General features: G+C 39.3%; 1 protein-coding gene across 1 annotated transcript in view; it reads left to right on the forward strand.

Annotated features, from left to right (window-relative positions):
* The window catches only part of Rab3c (RAB3C, member RAS oncogene family), a 225893-nt gene that overhangs the window by 107846 nt on the left and 96967 nt on the right, over positions 1-21080 (forward strand). The window contains exon 3 of the mRNA XM_052159991.1: positions 8063-8181. Coding sequence (XP_052015951.1) covers positions 8063-8181 — 119 coding nt within the window. The remainder of the gene's footprint in view (positions 1-8062; positions 8182-21080) is intronic.

The following is a 21080-nucleotide window of genomic DNA, read 5'->3' on the forward strand; positions in this document are numbered from 1 at the left end:
TCCCCATGTCTTTCTTCTAGACTGTTGGGATCACAAGAAGGACACTAAGACTATGGAACTTTTGAATGAATGCTAAGAATTTAAACCAAGTTCTCCTATTCCCCACCAATATATCTCACATTACCCACCAATATGCCAGACCTATATCACTGTTAGTACTTACTCTAGCTAGTGTTTTGTCAACTTGACCCAAGATGGAGTATTCGGGAAGAACGACTCTCAATTGAGAAAATGGACCTATAAGATCTGCCTATAAGCAAATCTGCAGTGCATTCTCTTAATAATTAATGATTGTCATGGAAAAGTCCTGGACACACAGGATGGTGCCACAACTGGCCGGGTGGTCCTGGATGTCATAAGAAAGCAGGTTGCGCCAATCAAAGGAGCAAGCCAGTTAGCAGCACTCTTTGTAACCTCTGCTTGAGGTTCCTGCCTTGAGTTCCTGCCCTGACTTCCATCATCAAGAAACTATGACCTCAGAGTTGGAAGGTGAAATATACCTTTTTCTTTCTAAGTGGTTTTTGGTCATGGTGTTCTATTCCAGCCATAGAAACCTTAACTAAGACCACAGTAATATTATTTCTGAGTCATGCCAAGAATTTCTCCTCAGCAGCTGCTTCTCAGGTTACCCTTTTGACTGGCTTTCTGGTGGACCTCCCAGACGATCCTGTTAACCTCAGGTTGCTCACATCTGCCTTGCAGCCAGCTGCTTACGGAGTGCTCCATCCTCTCATGGGCTGCACAGAATAAAACACTGTAGAGGCTTCCGTTTCCCCAGCATTCGGTTTCTCCATGTTCATTCCCCATCGTCTCCCTTTATATTTTAGATATGTAAGCTTAAGTTTTTCTTATCAGCCAAAGTGGTTTGACATATGGAAATTCTACTTTAATCTTGAACTTCATTTAACCTATCAAGTTCTTCGTTTCATTAAAGATCATAGCAGTCATTGAAGTCAAACTGAGCAGAAATCATTAGAGAAATCAGTGAACAGTACCAGCCAGTCATCATGGTAGGAGTTTATCTGTGCATTTCATCTCTTAACACTGCTCTCTCTTTGTGGCAGGGCAAATGGAAAGAAAAGAGAAGAGAGGGCATGCAGATACAGGATGTTCCTAAAGGAAAAATCCCTTTCTTTTCTCTCCTCTTCTAGGGGTTAGATGAGTAAGGAATAATGCTCTATCGATTCGCCCAGTTTTATATTTCCTGTTGAGCTCTGGCCATCTGGCTTCTCTTCTTTGCTCTTATTAATATATGATGGCTAATAATTATACTTTATCATCTTATACTTTACAGAGAACTGTTCTTATTTAATGCCTATGCTTCTACTCAGAATAAGATGTTATTTATTTGTTTATCATCAGAAAACCTGTTCCAAGGGGTTAAAGAACATTTATAGAGCCACCATGAATGTGCATCCCAAAAATAGGGAAAGATTCCAGCTGTTCTGACTACCAAGCCTTGCTCTTTCCAGCTGTTGTTGCTGCTGGGCCTGGGGGTGTTCCCCTTTTTGGAGCACTTGATTCGCACAAGAGGCCATTATATTAATATATCCTTTTCAGTTATTCCAACATCCTTGAGAATTCAGTATCATTAATTCAGTCAGAAAGTAAAACTCATAAAGATTTAACTACCTGAGATCATGTAGCTGGTATCAGGTCATGAGTTGGATTTTTTTTCCCTTCCATTCTAGATTATGAAGTGTGCTCTGGCATAAACAAGAATTTGCTGTCAGTATCTTTCCTTTGTTCGTGTAATGATGATAGAATAAATGTGGGTTTGGGTTTACATTGCCCATTCTCAGAAGCTGTTGAATTTTCAAATGCCAGGCAAAGTCTCTGTACTACTCCAACACTGAGTTCCTTTAGACTAAACTTTAGGGGACACGTGAGAAGGAAATACACAAATGACAGACATCTGTCAGTGGCGCTCACTCCCTGATCCTTTCTCACTGTGTGTCACTACATGGCACAATATTCTACACAACTACCTATACCCACTCCTGAGCCACGCCCTGAATAGATCTCATGGATTTCTGTCTTTTCTTACATTTAAAATAAGATCAGGCAGAGTGGCAAACACGTTCAAGGTAATGATAGATGTAGACACGCATTATTACACATATGTCCTAAGGCTCGATAACATCACAGGTGACTCTAAGGTCATATGGACTGAGTGACATGATGTCCCAGGGTAGTTGCATTAATTGTAATGAATGTACTGTTTCAGGTTAAGGGGTGTGATCATAGAAGAGGTATGCTGGGCATGTGTGGGAAAGGAAGTATACTGAGTCTCTCTATATACCTTTTGCTCAATTTTGCTGAGAACCTCAAACTTCTACTAAAGCGAGAAAATGACATCCATTTAAAAACAAAAACTCAGGATTGGTGAATCTATTTGAAATCACTCTTTTTATACCCAGTGTGGCATTCCTATTCATGTCTGATCATCTAGTCGCAAAACAAACAAGATTCCCAGACAGCTAGTAAAATAGGAAAGGTTAGTAAAGTCAGTCATACATATTCTCTGTCCCTCCTTTCCCTGTGAATGGCTAAAGGAGTTCTGGCAGATGAGAACAGCCCACCCACCTAGGCAAACATGGAATTTCAGTTCTCTCTTAGCTTCTTTAGGGCACCTCCATTGTCCTACTGCACAATGCTGGTTTTCCGGGTAATGCCTTCCTGAAGCCACACAGGGCTCTCCCTGAACACTGTGAAAGTTTAACCTTCCTTTACTTCTCTTTTTCACCATATACACCTTATACTTCACCATTATAACACCATATACTTCTCAACATTCATCTATGCGCCGAGCTTTCTGGAGGTAGGTTAATTGCAACGTGTCTTCTCGGTACAGCTCCCTGCTATGGTGTTTATTGATTCAGGGAAAGCTTGTGGGACATAGCCACAATGCTAGCCTGTGGGGATGTCCTTCTTCTGCCTCCCACTCCTCAAATCAGCCATCCTCCAGGTAACAATTATTCCAATTCAAGGCAGATCAACAGCACCCATTGCTTGAGTAGATACCATCCCTCAAACAGGCTCTTGGCTTTTGTGAATGAAAGTCCCCATTCTTTGTGAGGAGTTGCTTTGCATCTTAGTGGCCAAGTTAAGGTAAGAGTGTCATAGTAAAGCCCATTACTTTGTTAAGTGTCAAACATTTGATCTGGTGTGAGCCTTTTGTGCTGTGTTCTACAAAGAAGGAGAATCAGTTACCTTAACTGAAAGCTCGAAATTGCCTGTATTTATGTATTTATGCCTTGGAATTTCAAAAAAAAATGAACATAAATCAAAATCCCACTGGGAAAAAGTATGTCAAAAAGATTAGTTAAGAAGAAAGTTAAACTGGAATCTCCCTGTCTTTGTGGTAAATGATCATAGAAAAACAAGGCAAAAACAGAATCCTTCAATGGAATGAAGAAAAAAATGCCTTTGTATAATTTGGGTTGTGAGTTTTATTAAGATCATAGAGTGAATTCGTGTGAGTATTTAAGTCATGTTTACTAAAAAAAATGTCTCCGAGTTCCATAAGCAGAAACATGACATGGGGAACTATGTCAGGGTATTACTGACAGCAGAGTCAAAGACCCCTCCTGTAAAGGAGCTATATATGGCTGCTCCTCTCTGCCAGGAAAGATGAATCACCATGGAAACACTACCATGAAATAATAGGTCAAGTTTTATCCTTCTACCCTGGGCTGAATTTATGAGGCTTTACTTTGAAGTAGATGCCATTGTAAAAAGAAGGTTTTGGTATTTCAGAGCTAAACATTATAGCAAGCTAAATATGACCAATAAGGTCCCCCCCATATCTAGGTGTTAACATAACACTTAGATTAAATATGTATTTAGAGGCTAGCTTATTACTGTTCCCTTCTAAACATGTGGGTTCCTTTTACAGATATTGTGTGACACAAAGTGTGTATAAATGGATTCACGCTGATTGTTTGCATGAGGTCAGTAAGGGGAAGTGGTGTGTAAATTTTCTTTTAACGGATGACTAACTGTGATAAAGGAAAAGTTCATATTTCATTCCCTAAATAAGTATGCAGCAAGAAAGCATAAAATATTTAGGACTCCTATTATTGTTTGCTATTTTCATAAGACTAAATCGGATGCTGCTTCATGCCCGTTTGCAGGAATGAAAACTTAACTACAACGTGGGAGAGTAGCACATCATAAAGTAAGATATGTAATCATTATTTTGCTATTTGAGGGAGCTGTGCCCCTCAGTGTCCACAGCTATGACATTAACTGTTCATTTATAAACAGTGTCTCAATCATTTAGGAATAAATTGCTAACGTGAAGGATCACGTAATTTTTGTCACATCCAATAACATTGTTCCAATTCCTAAAGGGACATGATTACTGGAATAGATAGGTAGATAAACAGTACAGTTTGTTTGTTTTTTTAAGATCAGGACATATCAAACCATCTCTTTAAATGACTAACTTAAACTAAATAGAATATGATACTGTATTTTAGCATCACGCCTTTGCTGATGTCATCGGGGGGACTAGATTCTCTGTAAGGCTGTGTTCTTTTCTGCAGTAACTTAAAGGTTGCTCAGATAACTGAAATTTATATTGCCTTCACACTGCTCACAGAGATGGAAGATCGGGATCAGTGGATGCATTCATTTCCCAGTGCAGCCTATGGGCGTGTCACAGATGGAGTGGGCTAACGGCTTATACTTCTAAAGGCTGAAAATCGGACTTTTCAGTGCAGGCAGGGCCTTGCTCTTGCAGTCTAGGAGAGACAATCTTCCCTGCCTGTCTGTGGTCTCTAGACAGTGCCTGCAACTCTTGTTATATCTCTCTTCCATGTACACTGTTCCAATCCCATTCTTTCCTTTTATAGTTTTCTCATTTGTGTGTATTGTGTCATGGCTCTCACTTTAATGCCTTATTTTAACTGTGTGTATGTGTGTGTGTGAATGTGTGTATACATGTGTGTATGTGTGTGTGTGTGTGTGTGTGTGTTTGGGGGGGTAGGGTTGGTATATGCATGCAAATGCAAGTGCCTCCAGAGGTCAGAACTATCATATCTCCCTGGAACTGGAGTTCTAGGCATTTTGAGCTGTGCAACATGGGTTTGAGGAACTGAACAGGTCCTCTGCAAGACTTAAAGCCATCTCCCCAGCCGCCCCTCCATCTTCTCATTTTATGAAGATGTTAGTCATGGGAGCAAAAGCTACCTAATCTTGTATGACATCACATGTGTTTGACTGCATTTGCAAAGACTGTTTTCTCAAATAAGGTCACATTCACAGAGCCTGGGATGATAACTTCAAGATAGTCCATGCATTGCAGTCACTGAATCAAATCTCTCAGTAAACAGTGTCCATCACAATTTTAAATCACTCTGATGCCTGGATCTTTGCAAATATTTTCACAATTTCGATCTTTTTTAATTTCTGGAACCTTAGTGTTCTGCTTAATAAAGTTTTTTTTAATGGGTAAAAAAATTGTAATTTTCCTATTTGTGCTTCTCATTACTTGCTTACTTTGGTACAATTTATTGTTTTCTCTGAATGCTTTAGTGATAAATACTTTCAATTGGTTTGTATTTCTGGATTCTGTGACAGTGATGTTGGAGATCTGTTCCTTTGCTGTGACTTAAGTTCTATCTGAAAGCTTCTTTCTTCTTTTATTCTTTTGGGTTTTTTTTTCTTTTCTTGAAAGCTGTTTATCTGTCTGTCCCTTTCCCCAATTTTGATATGTAATGGTGACTCAACCCTGTGGTTTCTAGCATCTTCTTGTAACATTTCAATTACAGCATAATAGAATCATGAGTTTTGTTCTCTCTCTCTCTCTCTCTCTCTCTCTCTCTCTCTCTCTCTCTCTCTCTCCCTCTCATTAAAAAAAACACAGTGCAAAATTGATACTACAATAAGTGGCTTTATCATGACAATAAAATTCACATCTTGTGAAAAGGAGACATGATCATCAGAAAAGGCAGGAGAATTAAACAGACAGTTTTTCAACATATTTATCAGCTGGCTGTGCTGGAAACATGGTTGGCAGATCACCTTTCTCAGTGTCCCCAGTATTTCAAAGTTTTCCTCTATGACAAATGAGAGAAGACTTTTGTGTTGTGCAGAGAAGCGAGCAGGCATGACATTCTCAGCCTATTCCAGTGCTATTCGATCTGTGCCAAGAAGGAAAAGAAAACTGTGTGAAGGTACTTGACATTGGAATGGGGTAAGGGTAAGCTGCAGCCATTCACAATATGTTCTGAACAATATGGAGTCAGGGTGAAGGTAGAAAAGGATTTAAATAATCTGATTAATACCAAGAGGTTCTGCTCCCCAGGGAGACACATCATTCTACCATATCCTTCACTGCCCCTTGCGGTTTAAAGTTTGCTCACTGGGAATTACATGTGTGTTCTCTTCTTTGTTTCATGACTACATACACTGTTAACTAAATTAAGTTCATGATTTTCTGAGAACACACAAAAAAGACTCAATATTAGCTTTTTCTGTTCAATCAGTTTCTATATTTGTTCCAATTATATATAGTTAATACCCTCGGTATCTACATTTTCATAATATTTATAAAACATTAAGCAAAACACAATAAAATATTTGCATAATTGCCAAGAAGCTCTTATTATATTAGAATATAATTGGGGAGTTTTTATTCCTGTTATTATGGTTGAAATGTGACTTCTTACTAATTAGTCACTTACAATTTGAATATACATTTTCCTAATGATTTTAATACTACTTTTGCTATTAAAGACGTTAATCTTTGTTTTCCTTGGCATAATACAAACATATTTCCCATTATGCTTTCCTTTTCTGTTGTCTTCTGCCACTGGAAGCATATTCTAAAAGCTTCATTATTACAATGTTTCCTTCATTACTATGCATTTGAACATTCAAATTTGTTTCTTCCCATGTCTGAACCCTTATTTTCTCTAATAAGATCGTTAATCAGAGCAGTCTTATCCTTCTCCAGAGAAGCATGTGTTCTTGTTGGCTTTGCAAAGTCACACTCTTGGCTAAGTCAGTTCTAGTTGCCCTGATGCTCACTCTCTGAGCCCATCCTCTTTGAATCTCTCTTCCCTAAACCTGTAGTGGCAGAAGAACATTTAGAACGTGGTCTCCAAAGAGAGAGTGGTAAGGGGGGAAACCAAGGTGTGTGCATTAGAAATCATGCTTCCAATCCTGAAAGAATGGACGAGGATGCATAGAGTGAACCACAGAACCAGTTCTTCACATTTATAATAGCTAGCAGAGTACTTTGAGTGATTTGTGTGTCTTGGAGTTCTAATTTCACTTCCACATGTCATGACTTTTGCCGGCATGATTTCCTGTGTTTGTTTTTTTCCTCTTATCTACAATCTTAAGTTTGCTCCGACATCTCAGGAATGATACCTTTATAGGTATTTATCCTGTGCTGTATGAGAAGGTCTAGAATGCCAACACCCTTGCCGAAATTCCAAAGGTTATATACTTGACCATGATCCCAACCACATAATAGAGGATCAGGAATTCAAGTGCACATTTGCTCATCTAACTCAAGCATTAAGAAAGGCACTTCATTGTCATCTTACCGGTGATTAAGCTGACAATGAACTGTAACCTCCTTAAAAGGAGTAACATGTTCCTTTTGTTCCTACACCAGCTGGTATTCATGGACAGACAATAAAGGCATAGCGATGGAGCCAAGGTATCCCTCTAGCTTTAAAGTATGTCAAGAGCTGCCAATTTCAGGTTATATAATCTTTTATTTTCTTTAGTTTTATGCTAGTTGGTATTTATTCATAAAAGGAAGGAAGGAAGGAAAGAAGGAAGGAAGGAAGGAAGGAAGGAAGGAAGGAAGGAAGGAAGGAAGGAAGGAAGGAAGGAAGGAAAGAATTTTTCAGAATACTACAGAGCTGGACATCAATAAGGAAAAAAAAGGAGAAACAAAGCGAGGAAGGAAGGACATCTGTATGTTGTATATCATACCTTTTTTGATGCTGTTGTAACTGTTCTGGAGATTATCAATCTCTTCCTCAAAGTGTTTTTCCTCATTTATGAGTTGGTATCACTGTTTTGTTTTGTTTTTTAGGACACAGCAGGTCAGGAAAGATACAGGACCATCACCACAGCCTATTATCGAGGGGCCATGGGCTTCATTTTAATGTATGACATCACAAATGAAGAATCCTTCAATGCTGTACAAGATTGGTAAGTCAAGGCAAATCCTGCCATGATAAAGGGTAATGGGTTTCCTTTTGAGAACCTATTCTTCCAAAGCAGTGGCCATGGACCAGTGTCCGATACATGTTTATCATGAACTACAATCCCACTTGTGCCCTGAGCCAAGGAGAAGCTGGGTGTGCTCAGAGCCATTGCCAGGGGTTTGACAAGAAGTCACACTGATGACTTTTCTTCACTTGGTTCATTTCAGTGCTGTGCATTTCTTAAGTCTTCCCTTGATAGAGTTGAGTGAGCTGCTATCGACTTTTTAAAAATGTAAAGAATGATTGGGAAGTTTATTGATCTCATGCAGGGATCTAGAAAATAAGACTGGCTTGTGAGCTTGGCTCATAACATGTTCACTAAATAAACGTTATTGGAGCACAGCTGGGGTCCTTTTTTTTAAATCTATGATGCTTTCCCTACCATAAAACAGAGGTAAGTCGCTGCAGCAGGAACCGGGTGGCCTGAAACAATGGAAAGGACTTGTTACAAAGCAGGGCTACAGGCAGAACCTTTGAGACTCATGGCTATCTGAAACCTTGCAAAGATACTTGTCTGCATAATGAGTGTCATATGCAATGGGGCCTTTCGGCTCTGATTCCTTTTGCCTGGTTTCCTAGAATAGTAAGAATCTAGATCATGATCATGAATTCCAGGACAGGGCTGAAAAGAAGGGGGGTTTCCAGAATGAACCTCCTACTGGTAGTGACCAGGGATGACTGTGTAGTTAACACATTTAAATAGTAAAGAGTCATAGAGCTTCTTCTATAAGAAATACCATACTGACACTATACTGCAAAACTAAACAAGATGTATGTTTATTTTCTATGATAGTATTATCCACTGATTCTATAAGCATATCAGGATCCGAGTTTAGAAACTTGAATTTGAAAAAATAAAAAAATAAAAAATAAGTAAACTTGCTTTAGGTTGTTTCTTGAGAATGCTTATTGTTCTTCTTGGAAGAAGTCTACATCTGTCACATAACATCTGCACACACACATGCACATGTACAATGCACATAAATATACATGTACACATACATATATACACATACATAATGCACATGCATCAGTATACAAACACATACACATGTGTATGTATATGTATGCACACATCTACTCATACATATTCACATGACACATGTACATACACATACACACTTCCTATATATGAGTTAATACCATTGACAACAGTAACTCAAAAAACAGCATTATATATTGCTAAAAGTCAGCTTTAGAACTTATATGAAGAACAGTTATCTTTCACTGAGAGATGTAGACTGCTGTAGATGTAGGCTTACAAAACCTATTTGTGGTGCATTGACTATTTAGGTCCAACTAAATACAAGCAAAATGGAACAGGATAGAAAGTCAAGGGACAAACACATCTGTATGTGGATTTAGTTTCTGATCAAAGCAGCATTGATGTTGGTGTCCCCAGTGGACCATTCATGATATTTGCCAAGGTGCCAATCATAGCTATGGTTCATAGATTGTCCTGGAAAACAGTGATTTCAATATTGACTGCTCTACTAGAAATGCTGAACGCCATGCAAGGGCACAGAAAGGGTTCAGACTCAAGTTTTCATACATTCGCCTTCTGGTGCTCTTTATATATAGCTCCACTTACACAGTTGTTTCAGTGAGATTTATTTCACCACTGAGAGAGCATACAGGCATACAATGAGCTCATTAAGAAGAAGTGCCAGTAGCAGCACCAGGAGCTATACAGTCAACACTGCTGACTCTGTTATCAAGGTGATACAGAAAGGATCAGCCTCTGCCTGCCTGAGCAGCCCTCTGTGGTCCAGTCAGTTGAACGTCACACTTGGGCTTATGCTTCTCACGTATAAGCAGACCCATCTGCCTCACCTCAGCTTGCCTCCACCTCAGACTCTCTAGACAACACCCTTCCTCCCTCTACCCTTCTGAGGCTCTATCCGAATGGCACCTCTTTCCAGATTGTCCTCTGCTCTCAGATCTCTCTTCTTACTCCTCCCAGGTACCAGTGACATTTTCCTGTGTCCTGTACTTGATCAACTTATTCACTTCCACAGATTCGCGTATCACTTAGAGCAGATGGCTCCCATATTTAAATCTCTGGCCTTGTGTTTTGAATGAATGTTGCATTACCAGATACTCAAAATATTTATCCCAGCCGGATCTCCTCCCAGTACCTAGAAGGTGTTTATCAGCACCTGAGACTGCTCGACTTCCTGACATAATTCTTGCTCATTGGAATAGACTGCATCATTCAGGGTTAACCAGGAATCCAGCACTGTCCATTGCCATCTGAATCATGACCAGCGCATGTGTATTCACTTATTTAGCACATACATTCTTTGATGTGTCTCCGGCCTTTCCTTTCCCTCTTTATCCACCTTGGTTTAGTTCCTGATTGTTGTATTTTGTTCCTACCCTAATTGGAGCCTTCTGATTTTCACGATTTAAATTTTTTTCTTTCTCAATCCATCCTACACTTTGGTTGCTTATATGATCTTGAAGTTCCCGGAAGATCCCTGCCTTAAAGTGGTAGTTCACCATCACCTGTTGAGTTAGACCTTTCTCTGCTTGCCTCTCAGACACACTACATCAAATAACTCTAACATCATTTCTCTGCCTTCTAGAGGAAAGCTGAAACTACTGGTTCTGGACATTCCAGAACCACTGATTTCAAATATTCCAAACTCTTAGCAGTTTTCTTTTATGCCTTGTTGCATATATTTTTCCCATAGCTCTCAGTTCCATCTGTCTCTGGGCATCTAGATTTTCTCCAAAGCTGAAGAGTAAGGAAGTTTGCCTGGAAAACCATTGCTATTTACATCTCTGTCCTTCACCCACAGTTATGTAACTATTAGTTTGTTGTGGATTCTAATTAGTATTCATTGAGCCAGCAGTCCCTGAGTGTCTATTCTGATAGCGGAAAGCCAGGCATGCATAAGCCAACATGTTCTATTTTAGTAGATCTGCTGTCACCTGGTTAAATAAGTCGGGTCTAACATCTTAGTCATTTGCTTATTATACCACAAGGTCCAGTATTCTGACTTTCTGAATACTTCTCAAATACAATCCTCCCATTTTTCTCTACTCTCGTGGGCTGAATACAAATCACCCTTTGAGGACTTTCTATCTTGTCTCTGTTTCTCTTATTTTAAAATTGTACTTTCAGTAAGTTCATATGCTATATGGCAACAATTGTGGAAGCTCAAGTAAATCACTATGAAGGTTTGACAAGTAGTCATCTAGGCTCCATGTTAGACCTACTAAGCCAAATTGCCTATGAGAAATAAGAGTATAGCTGTTTTCAAATATCCGCAAGTGAATCTGGAGTCCATTTCTCACGGAGACCATTGATTTTTAATGAAATTCAAAGTCTACCCTTCAGGCATCATTTCCTAACATGCTTCTCTCCATGAATGTTATATCCTTCCCAAAGAGAGATCTTTAAAGGGTTCCTGAACATGTGATCCTTTTTACTATGTCTATTCTTCTGTCCAGAATACCTGAGTTCAAAGCAGTCTGGACGTTTATGCATCTTTGCAGCCAAGCCCATGTGGCACATCTCCACAGCTTTACAATGCATCCCAACCCTCGTCCAGTCCCATCCCTGCTCGTGGTGGTCACTGTTACCATCACCCTCTTCTCTGTAGCCATGCTATGTCACTTTCTTCAGAACTCATAAATAACCTATAAGACTGTTGTTATCTGAGTATATTTTGTTCATCCATCAGGTGTTGAGTCCACTAATTTTTCTCCCAGTATCAAATATAGTACAATGTAACATGTTTTCGTATATTTTTCTAACATGTAAATTGTGGCAAAATCCGTATAATAAAAGTTTACCCTCTTAATTATTCTGCAGTAGAGAATTCAGTTTCGTTAAATCATCCACAAAATTCTGCCCAACATTCCAAAGTCATAATCACAATGTTAGGAAATAGAATAGTGCCTTTTTTTAAGACCTAGAGGAAACTGATAGTATGGAGAAATAAGGTTTAGCTTTGCAGTTGAAATGAGTTTTGAAGATGTAGGGCATCTTTTTAATTTGGCAGATTCCCCAGTTCCATAGCATTAACATAGAACAAAACTTACTCTGAGCTCAAATATAAAATTACCTAGCATTTACAATTTCAAAAATGACATGATAAACTGAACACTAAGTTTCAGTTTCAGTAAACGGCAATATAGTTAATAAAACAGGTCAAAAGAATAATTCTTAAGAATTGGGAGAGACTGTGTTTAAATTGTACTGTAAACACTAGGAAGAAGAGCCTGTGTACTAATGCTTCTCTAGGTGGGATTCAACAGAAGTGGGAGAGGGCCATTCATTCCCCTGGGAGAGCAAAGCCTTTTCAGTAAAAAAAATGAGTGCAGTTAAAATACAGACAGGTGCCTGGATCCCCTTGCTCATACCTGCAGTTCGTTAAGTTGCAGAAGCAAAAGCATACAATGGCACTGTGGTATTAGAAACAAGGCTACCTGTTTTTAGAGAATGTATTCTACTTTTATTCTTTCATTGAAAGTATAGTTAAGAAAAAAACAACAAGTGATATGTTAAATTCAGTGGACCCAGTAGATTAGTTACAGAAAAGTAAGGTCACCATTGAAAGTTCCCATCACCCTTGGGAGAGTTTTTCAGATGTCTTGTGCTCAGAGCATCCTCTGAGTCTCAGTCCAGTCTTGGCCCCCCAAACCTAGACTGTACATAGGCTCCCAGACTCTTACGGAAATCTACTACTGTGGTTCTCAGCACCTACACATATCACTGTGCATTTTAATTTGACTTAGAAATCTGTCTCATCTGTGACTTCACAGCTTTTCATAGAGCGTGGCGTGGACCATAGGCTTATTTCCTTAGAAAATGTCTTTGCTCGCAACTCCCACCCTCGTCTTATTTATTTACAGTCTTTGTTTTATGGCACAGTGAAGAACTATAAATATAAAAGGTTCTTTTCAAGGCAAGAAATCTGGAGAGCAGATTGATTTTTCAGCCCCAGACTGGGGATAAAAGTCTAACACCACCATCCCACCCGTTTTAAATAATTCGTTCTATGACATTTGGGCACCGCTGCAGATGTACTAGAGCTAGAACAGAATGTCACCTTCAAATATTCTCTTCCTCTGTGGTTTTCTCTTTTCCTTCGCCATCCAAACATACTGAGAAACCCATATTAAGGAAACCTGTGTTAATACAAAAAATATTTTAAATTAAAATAACAACTAAGATCTGGTGAGCAACTGCTGGGGTTTTTGTTTGTTTATTTGGTTGGTTGGTTTTCCCAGAACAACTCATTCTTCTTGAATGTTCTTCACAACTTTTAAATTATTTTTGCCACAGTCCATAAGGGACAGTGGCACGACTGTAGAAAGATGTCTATATGACCTTCAACCTTTACCACAGCCCACACTAGACCTCAAGCTGCCTATTCTTTCTCCATGAATAATAATGGCCACAGCGGCTGCCTTGTTTACTGTTGACCTGACTCATCTGTAGAACATCTGCCTTATGCATACAACCCTCCTCAATCTCAAGTTGTACTCAGAAGATAAATGGCTGCTTAATCAATCCATGACCCTTTCCAGATCAAACAGCAACAAGACCCAAGTAATCATTTCCTACATGGCCGTCTGCATGTTAATTAACACCTACTAAAACTTGCGAGTTTCATCTTAATTTCTCATTTTCTCCGGTCTTATATTCGGCCCTTCAAGAGAATGCATGTTTTTATATCTTACATTGAAGTTTGAAATGCCATCTTTTCTCCTTTACTGATAATCTTTCCATGTAGACTTGCTATAAAGATAATTAGCAAATTATCACCAAACTGTTTCATAACACTACTAGCATGATGGAATCCTCAGTTCCAGGATGATACCATTTTTCTGAGGAATTACTAACCATGGATCATATGTTCTATAGAAAGATATTTTATTTAATATATATTGTTGCCATGCTGACACTGAAATCCCGCCCAGTGGATGTCCTCTCTGTGACTCATGCCTGGAAGAACCTCATCTAGCATATATATTTTCTCTGTGTTCTCTGTGACTAAATGAAAGACCTATCACATGCTTGTGCCCGGAAATCCCAGGCACTATTTTAGCCATATGCTTGAAGACCACTTTAGACAGTAAATTCACACAAGCAAACAAACTCAAAGTCACACAAATAAAGTGCAATTCATGGCAACAAATATAAGATTGAATGTATTCTTGTTTATATTATAAGAGCTCAAAGAAGAAAACTATGTGGCCTTACTCGCTGTCAGCTAAAAATGTGTGCAACAGATGACTTAGAGTATGTTAGCCATCATCTCAAAGCCATAAGTAATGACAACCAGTAGGATTTTCATAAATCTTCATACTTTCTGCCATTCATAGTAGCTGGTTAGGGAGCTGTAACAAGATAACACAAACTGAGTTGGTCAAAAAGAAAATAAAATGTGCTATATAACATCTCCTGTATGTTTATGGAAACTCTTGGTTGATAAATGGTGAGTCTTATGGGAGTAAGACCTTGCTGCAAGAACTGGATCACTGTGGACTGGGACTGGAAATATCTTCTCCTTTGCTGCTTCCTGTCCTATCTTATGCTTCCTGGTTAGAAGTGAAGTGAACCACTCTCTTCTGCCACAAGCTCCTGACTCCAAAATGTTCTTCCCAAGTAGCCATGTACTGATCACCCTGAAGCCATGAGCAAAAATAAATCACTCTGTTTCTCTGTCTCTGTCTCTCTGTCTCCCCCCCTCCCTCCCTCCCTCCCTCCCTCCCTCCTTTCCTCTCTCCCTTCTACCAATCTGCTTTTTACAAGGTCATACTCTTTTGGCAGTAGGGCCCACCTTATTGGCACTGTGTTAATTTGATCATTCATAAAGACTGCTTCTAAACTAAATTCTATTTTCAGTATTGGGGTATAACTTGTTCATCATTGTAGGGAAACACTGTAAGTCCTAATGCACTGCCTACCCTGCCTTCATCAGTTCCTACCTGGTTTCGTGAAACCATCTTCCTGGACTCCTTCCTTCCACTGTCCATTCTCCAGAATGTTCCCAGAAGAGTAACTGCAGTGAGACTTCATAATAATAAATGCTTTCCTCCAATTCGGTCTTCGTGCCGTCTCCTCCGCTTCATCACAGCCACAAGTCCCCACTGTTCCTCAACTATTCTACCTGCCACTTGCCCTGTCTTGAAGCTTGTCTATCCACACCAGATTTTTTGCTCTTTCTGGAATAGAAAAAGCATGTCTGAGTCTCAGAGCATTTACATCTGCTATGCCACAACCTGGAACTCTCTTTCCCAAATAGCAGTATGAACCCTGTTTTCTCATTAATACTCACTCTCCCATTTCCTTCTCAGGAAAGACTTTCAGTCACCTCACAGTTTCACATTGTGACCTTCTGCAGAACTCCCCACCCATTGCTCTGCTTCTCATTTTTCTAATCTTTCATACCGTTTGCAATCGACTTACTTGCCGTGTTTATTAACTATATCCCCGTAGTGCATGGAAGATTCACAGGACAGGACTCTTTGCCTCTCGTATCCAGCAATGCGTTCTCTGCAATTATGTAGTTCCTAGAATATACACGATGTTAGAGAAATACTGGTTAAGTGAATGGGCACGTGACTGACAGAAAGAGAAAAGTGTAAGTCTGTATCTGAGCCACATTAAGTCTCCATAGGATAGCCTGGATCCAGAAACATGAGTGATGTGTTTTCTACGAACAGTTGATGACAAACAACTGAAATAATATCAATGTACTATGAAGAAAGCAAACTAATGCCCTCAGGTCAAACCACATTAGGAGGTAATGTAGATTTTGCCATTCCTTTACCTCACACATTGAGACTGTTGCTCCTTCCAAAATACACGTGGAATATTTGAGTTGGACTGCCTGATCTTATAGATTTTTTTTGCTGAGATTATTATTTTTTTTAAATGGACTATATTTGTAAATAAGCTAGAATAATTTAAAAGTACAATGCCTAAAGGTAACTTGAAATGTCACCTCAGCTCAGGGAAATAATCTATTCAGGCCTCACAGCTTCGAGTTAAAAAAAAAATTGTTAGTTCTGTATAGTCAGCAACACAGATCTATCTCTAGGATCTACTGTGTGTGTGTATAGCACATTCACAATGTGAAGAGGTGACATTTATTCACACTCCTCTTTCTTTCTTTGAGAAAGAGTATTTCATTGACCTAGAGTTTACCAAGTAAGCTAAATAGGCTGGCTTGCAAATCCCAAACATCCCCTGGTGTGATCAAAAGCTGGAAAAAAAAACACTTTACCAACTGTCCCATCTCCACAGATCCATTTTTATCCACTCCATCTACTACAGTCTAAGACTAAGTCATACTTTTGTCTTCCACTGAGTTGGATAGTCAAAGCACATGTTAAAACCTCATATCAGAGATTAGATGTCTTAATTAATAATCTTAATTTCACTCACCTAATACTCCTTAGATCAAAGAAATAAACTTGACTTTATATTCTTGTCATAAAGTGTCATATTTGTGTATTATTAGCCAAAGGGAAGTGCAAATAGCTTGTACAGATTAGCAGTTAATATGCTGACTTTGACTTCAAAAGAAGATATTGGGATCACAAGAAATAACTATCCTTATGACTCTGTGTTTTTATATTTAACTAATATCATCTGTACTTTTCAAATGTTAATATTCCCTAAATATTGATACTAAGATGATGAGTAGAAGCTAAATTTTGGCTTGAGTCTAATAATAGACACAGTCATTTCCTAGTTAGGCAATATAATGAAATTTAAAGATTAAACCTAAAGACTTGAACTCCTGAATGCAGGGTATTATATAAATATGATAGACAATTATTCTATCTATCTATCTATTGCTTCACTTGCAATTTAAGAATATACTTCCTAAAAGATGCTAATGTACAGGTTTGTGTCATATTTCTATAATTACCAGTTTTTTTCTGACTGATTTCCCTCTGTCTCTATTTATTATAGTATGTCTTCTTTAAAATGTGCTGCCTACATTCCAAAATATCTTAAAACACAATAACTATACCTGCAATAAAATTACCAGAGAGGGAGCTATAATAAAGCCCATTTTCAGCTCTAGATCTTTGGCTTGCTTTCTAGATAGTCTTGCTATTGATTGTCATTTAAATCCAACCTCTGAGGTTGTCGATAGTCAACATGCCGAGAAGACAGTATTTGAGATGCGACCAAGATTGGCTCATGGTTCACCTGTGACTGACTTGAGCCTTTTCAGAATCTTTAGATCCATTATGGACACATTTACCCCACCCCATTTTCTTCCTAGCCTCAGGTAATATATTTTGTATTGCCTGAAACCTTCCACCAATCCTCATTTGTATTAGCCCAACCATCAGTATATGAGCAGCCACTGCAATAGGCAATCAATCTAAACACCCAGTTGTCTTCAACATAGGTTCCCCTATCCTCCTAACTTCAAATCTGTAATTCTGTTTACAAACTGTAGGACCATTTTCTCTAAGTGGAGAATTCTGGAATCCATTTGATCCTTTATTGTTGGGGTAGATTTGGTCTTTTCGTTGCTGTGCAGTTAATTAAGACAGCTATCCTAATTAACAATCATATAAGCTAGCCCATTCCTTATCAAGTCACTATAGAAAGAAAAAATAAAAACTATCCAAAAGAAAAATTAGAATAATAGCACATTATTTGGAGGTGGATTGATTACTTGATGACCACAAACCAAATGATATGTAATACATGATCCCATTCCTTTCAGACAGACCCAATAGTGAATATTTTCCCATGATCATCAAATTTCAAGACAGAATCAAGAATCAGGTTGCAAGTAAGAGAAGTTATAAGCAGCCCAACCATGTACTGTCTCTGCCATCTCAAGTGCAGCCTGGTGAGGTCTATAACCTTCTTCTCATCTATAAACATCACAATCATTGTTAAGGTAGTTCCTTCTTCTAGCATAGTAGAAGGTCTGAATGCTTTCCAGTGGTTTTCAGACTTATATTTGGCCTTAATACCCTTAGCAATTAAAAATCTATATCTACTCAGAGTTAGCCAAAATAAAGGTACATGCTCAGTTTCCCACAGTTTGGCCTCACTTCAGACATCAGTCACAGTAGAATTGCCCTCACTTCAGCCTCTCTAGCTAGACATGTGGAGTCCACATAACTTAGTTTTAATAGTTCCCTAGAATGTCTCCAGGAACCTGGGAAAGTACTGGACTTTTTATCAGTTTGTCATTCTGAGCAGAATCAGAATCATCCAAATCAGAGCCATCCAAAGAGAGACGTGTACGCAGAGATCCAGCTTTCAAACACAAAAGCTTCTGAGAGCCCGAGGGGTGGACACATTGTGACAAAACGTGTGTGACCATGTGCAGAGCACTGACAACGGGGTTGGGGGTTGGGGTGGGGGGGTGGGGGGGAGCTTCACCAAAGCCTTGGTGTCTGGTGATTTTGAGTTTCATAACGTTCGTGCTGTGAGTGAATGAATGAAAACTAGGAAAAGTTCCTTTCAGCTCCCTTGTGAAATACCATGTTAGAGAAAACTGCCCTGAACAACTCCACCAAGGGGCTGTGTGAGCTGTGATTGCTGGCAGCTGCAGGAACCATAGCCTGCCCCGTGGTCCTCTGTCCATTAACATGGCCCGTATGTCCTACCCCTGACTTTCCTTCCCACTCTCACCCCTGTTGCTGTCCCAGATTTTGCTATTCGGATCACTGGTTTCACTGCTGCTGAACTGAAGCAGAGCACTAAAGCCAATGTGACAGGGTCATTTTACTGCACCCTCATCAAAATGCTTCCAGTCTAAATGGCCCTCTGTCTTTACAAATTGTACAATAAATATTTTGACCCCTTCTTCCATCCATAACCCTAGCTCTGACCAAACCTATTCTTTCTCCTTCTAACCTCTGAATTCCACAAGGGTTGGTTAAATATGACACTTTTTTGACGTATTTCTCATTTCAGCAGTGGAGTATAATAAAAACTAGTTGTGCCCCACCCCCACCCGCCCCACACACACACAAACTCATATCCCACACTTCCTAACTGCTTATCAAATATGGGAGCAGCTTGAAAGCAGAAGGCTCGCTCCAGTTGAAACCATTTTCTTATCATTCCATTTTTGATAAATTGTGAATTTTAAATGTGTGCATTAATATGGTAATTTATGTAAATCCTTGCATTCCTGTTTTATATTCAAGACACGAGTCCTTTCAGAACTGATAGAGCAGAATTCCATATCTATCACCTTATAATACACACTTGAAATGTACCAAATATGACTTAATTTATGTGGCAAGATAAGGCAGCTTATCTTAGGAAATTTTTTCCCTAAGCCGTAGGGACGTTCTTTTCTTTGCTTTTTTAACTTCCAATTTTTAAACCAACAATGACAGAGAGAAAAGGTGATAAGAAGAGGAGAAAGAATGAAGTCCTGGGGAGGACAGAGCTGTTTGATAAAGCTCCTGTTAAAGAAGGAAACGGTGAACGGAGTCTGAGCACTGGATCCATCCAGGAGAGCTCAAGGCTTCATTGTTTCACCAAGTTCCTTTACCAGGAAGTTAGAAAAGAAAACAACCAATCCAAATGCTGTGTCCTTTGGGGGATCTGACAGTATCTAGTCCTTTCCCAACCTTATTTGATGCAATTAAAAATGGGAACAGAGTTCCTGACCTTCAAGATGCCTGCAGGGAATAGAGAGAAAAATCTAATGGAGCAACACATGGCTTTTTAGCCTTTGATCTCCATCATTAAGTACTGCTTAATCCGAGACCTACAGAGGAACACCTGAGGAGCTGTTGAAGGCATGGCTATCTTCTGCCATGTCAGTCACCAGCCTAGCCCAGTGACCCTCAAAATATCTCTCCATGTGATTATAATGTGAGGTCCCATTGAAAAGTAAGAATTCCTCCCAAGGCACATTATGGTCAAGAGTTGCTATCACGGTTAACAATCTAGACCTGTGTGGATACTGAATCTCTGGTACAGCCAGATTTTGTTTAACGCTTAGTTTCTCTATTTCTCCAGCAATGCATTCCAATGAGGACTGAATTTTACTACTGAATGTTTGTCAGTGTTTTCTAGGCAGTCTGTGACTCATAGAGACACTTGGCATAGAGTTTGGACAAAGACTAAATCTTTAAACCAGCCTATGTGGGGCAGCAGAATTTGCATATAATTGGTATACGATCATCATCAGAGGCAGGACCAACTGCTGAGATCCCCATATTCTATAATCAACATAAGAATATAGTATAGCTGTGTCCAGGGGCAGAATCAAGTAACTGCCACAGAAAGCAAGCAATAGTGAGAATTATGTTGTTTTAGTAAAGATTTTGCACAGTATCATCTCTGCAAAGGTTGCCAGACTCTACTGTCTTATTAATGGAAACAAAGACAGAAAAGTGATGGTGGAAATTGCTTCTGCAGGCCTGGAATCCATACCACCAAAACAGGCAAAGTCATGTGATTTTCGCATCTCCAGACTTGAACCTGGGATGAGATTCCCACTAGCCTCATTGGTGCCTAGTAGCTCATTTTGAAATGAGAGGTGAACACAGTATCTGCTACAGTCTGTCATTGTCTCTGATGATTGTGTAGAAGAGGCAAGGACTGAGTTCCTGAACTTTGGGTGGGGAGAGAGGTGGTCACATTACTGGCATTCCAAGTATTTTGATACATGAACATGAAGGCTGTTGCCAGCCCAATGAGTGCAGCAACAAGGTTTCATTCAAGTCACAGAGGTTTTTAGTCATCTTCTTTTAACCTCTGAGTCATCACATGGCCACCACAAGTGATGTGAAAATGTCTCTCAGGGGAAGAAGACATGTTATGTGTCAGCCACCAGTTGCTTTTTCAGCCTGTGGGCTCCTCCATCTTTCCTT

This window comes from Apodemus sylvaticus, chromosome 16 (genome assembly GCF_947179515.1).
Source record: "Apodemus sylvaticus chromosome 16, mApoSyl1.1, whole genome shotgun sequence".
In the NCBI taxonomy this organism is placed as follows: domain Eukaryota; kingdom Metazoa; phylum Chordata; class Mammalia; order Rodentia; family Muridae; genus Apodemus; species Apodemus sylvaticus.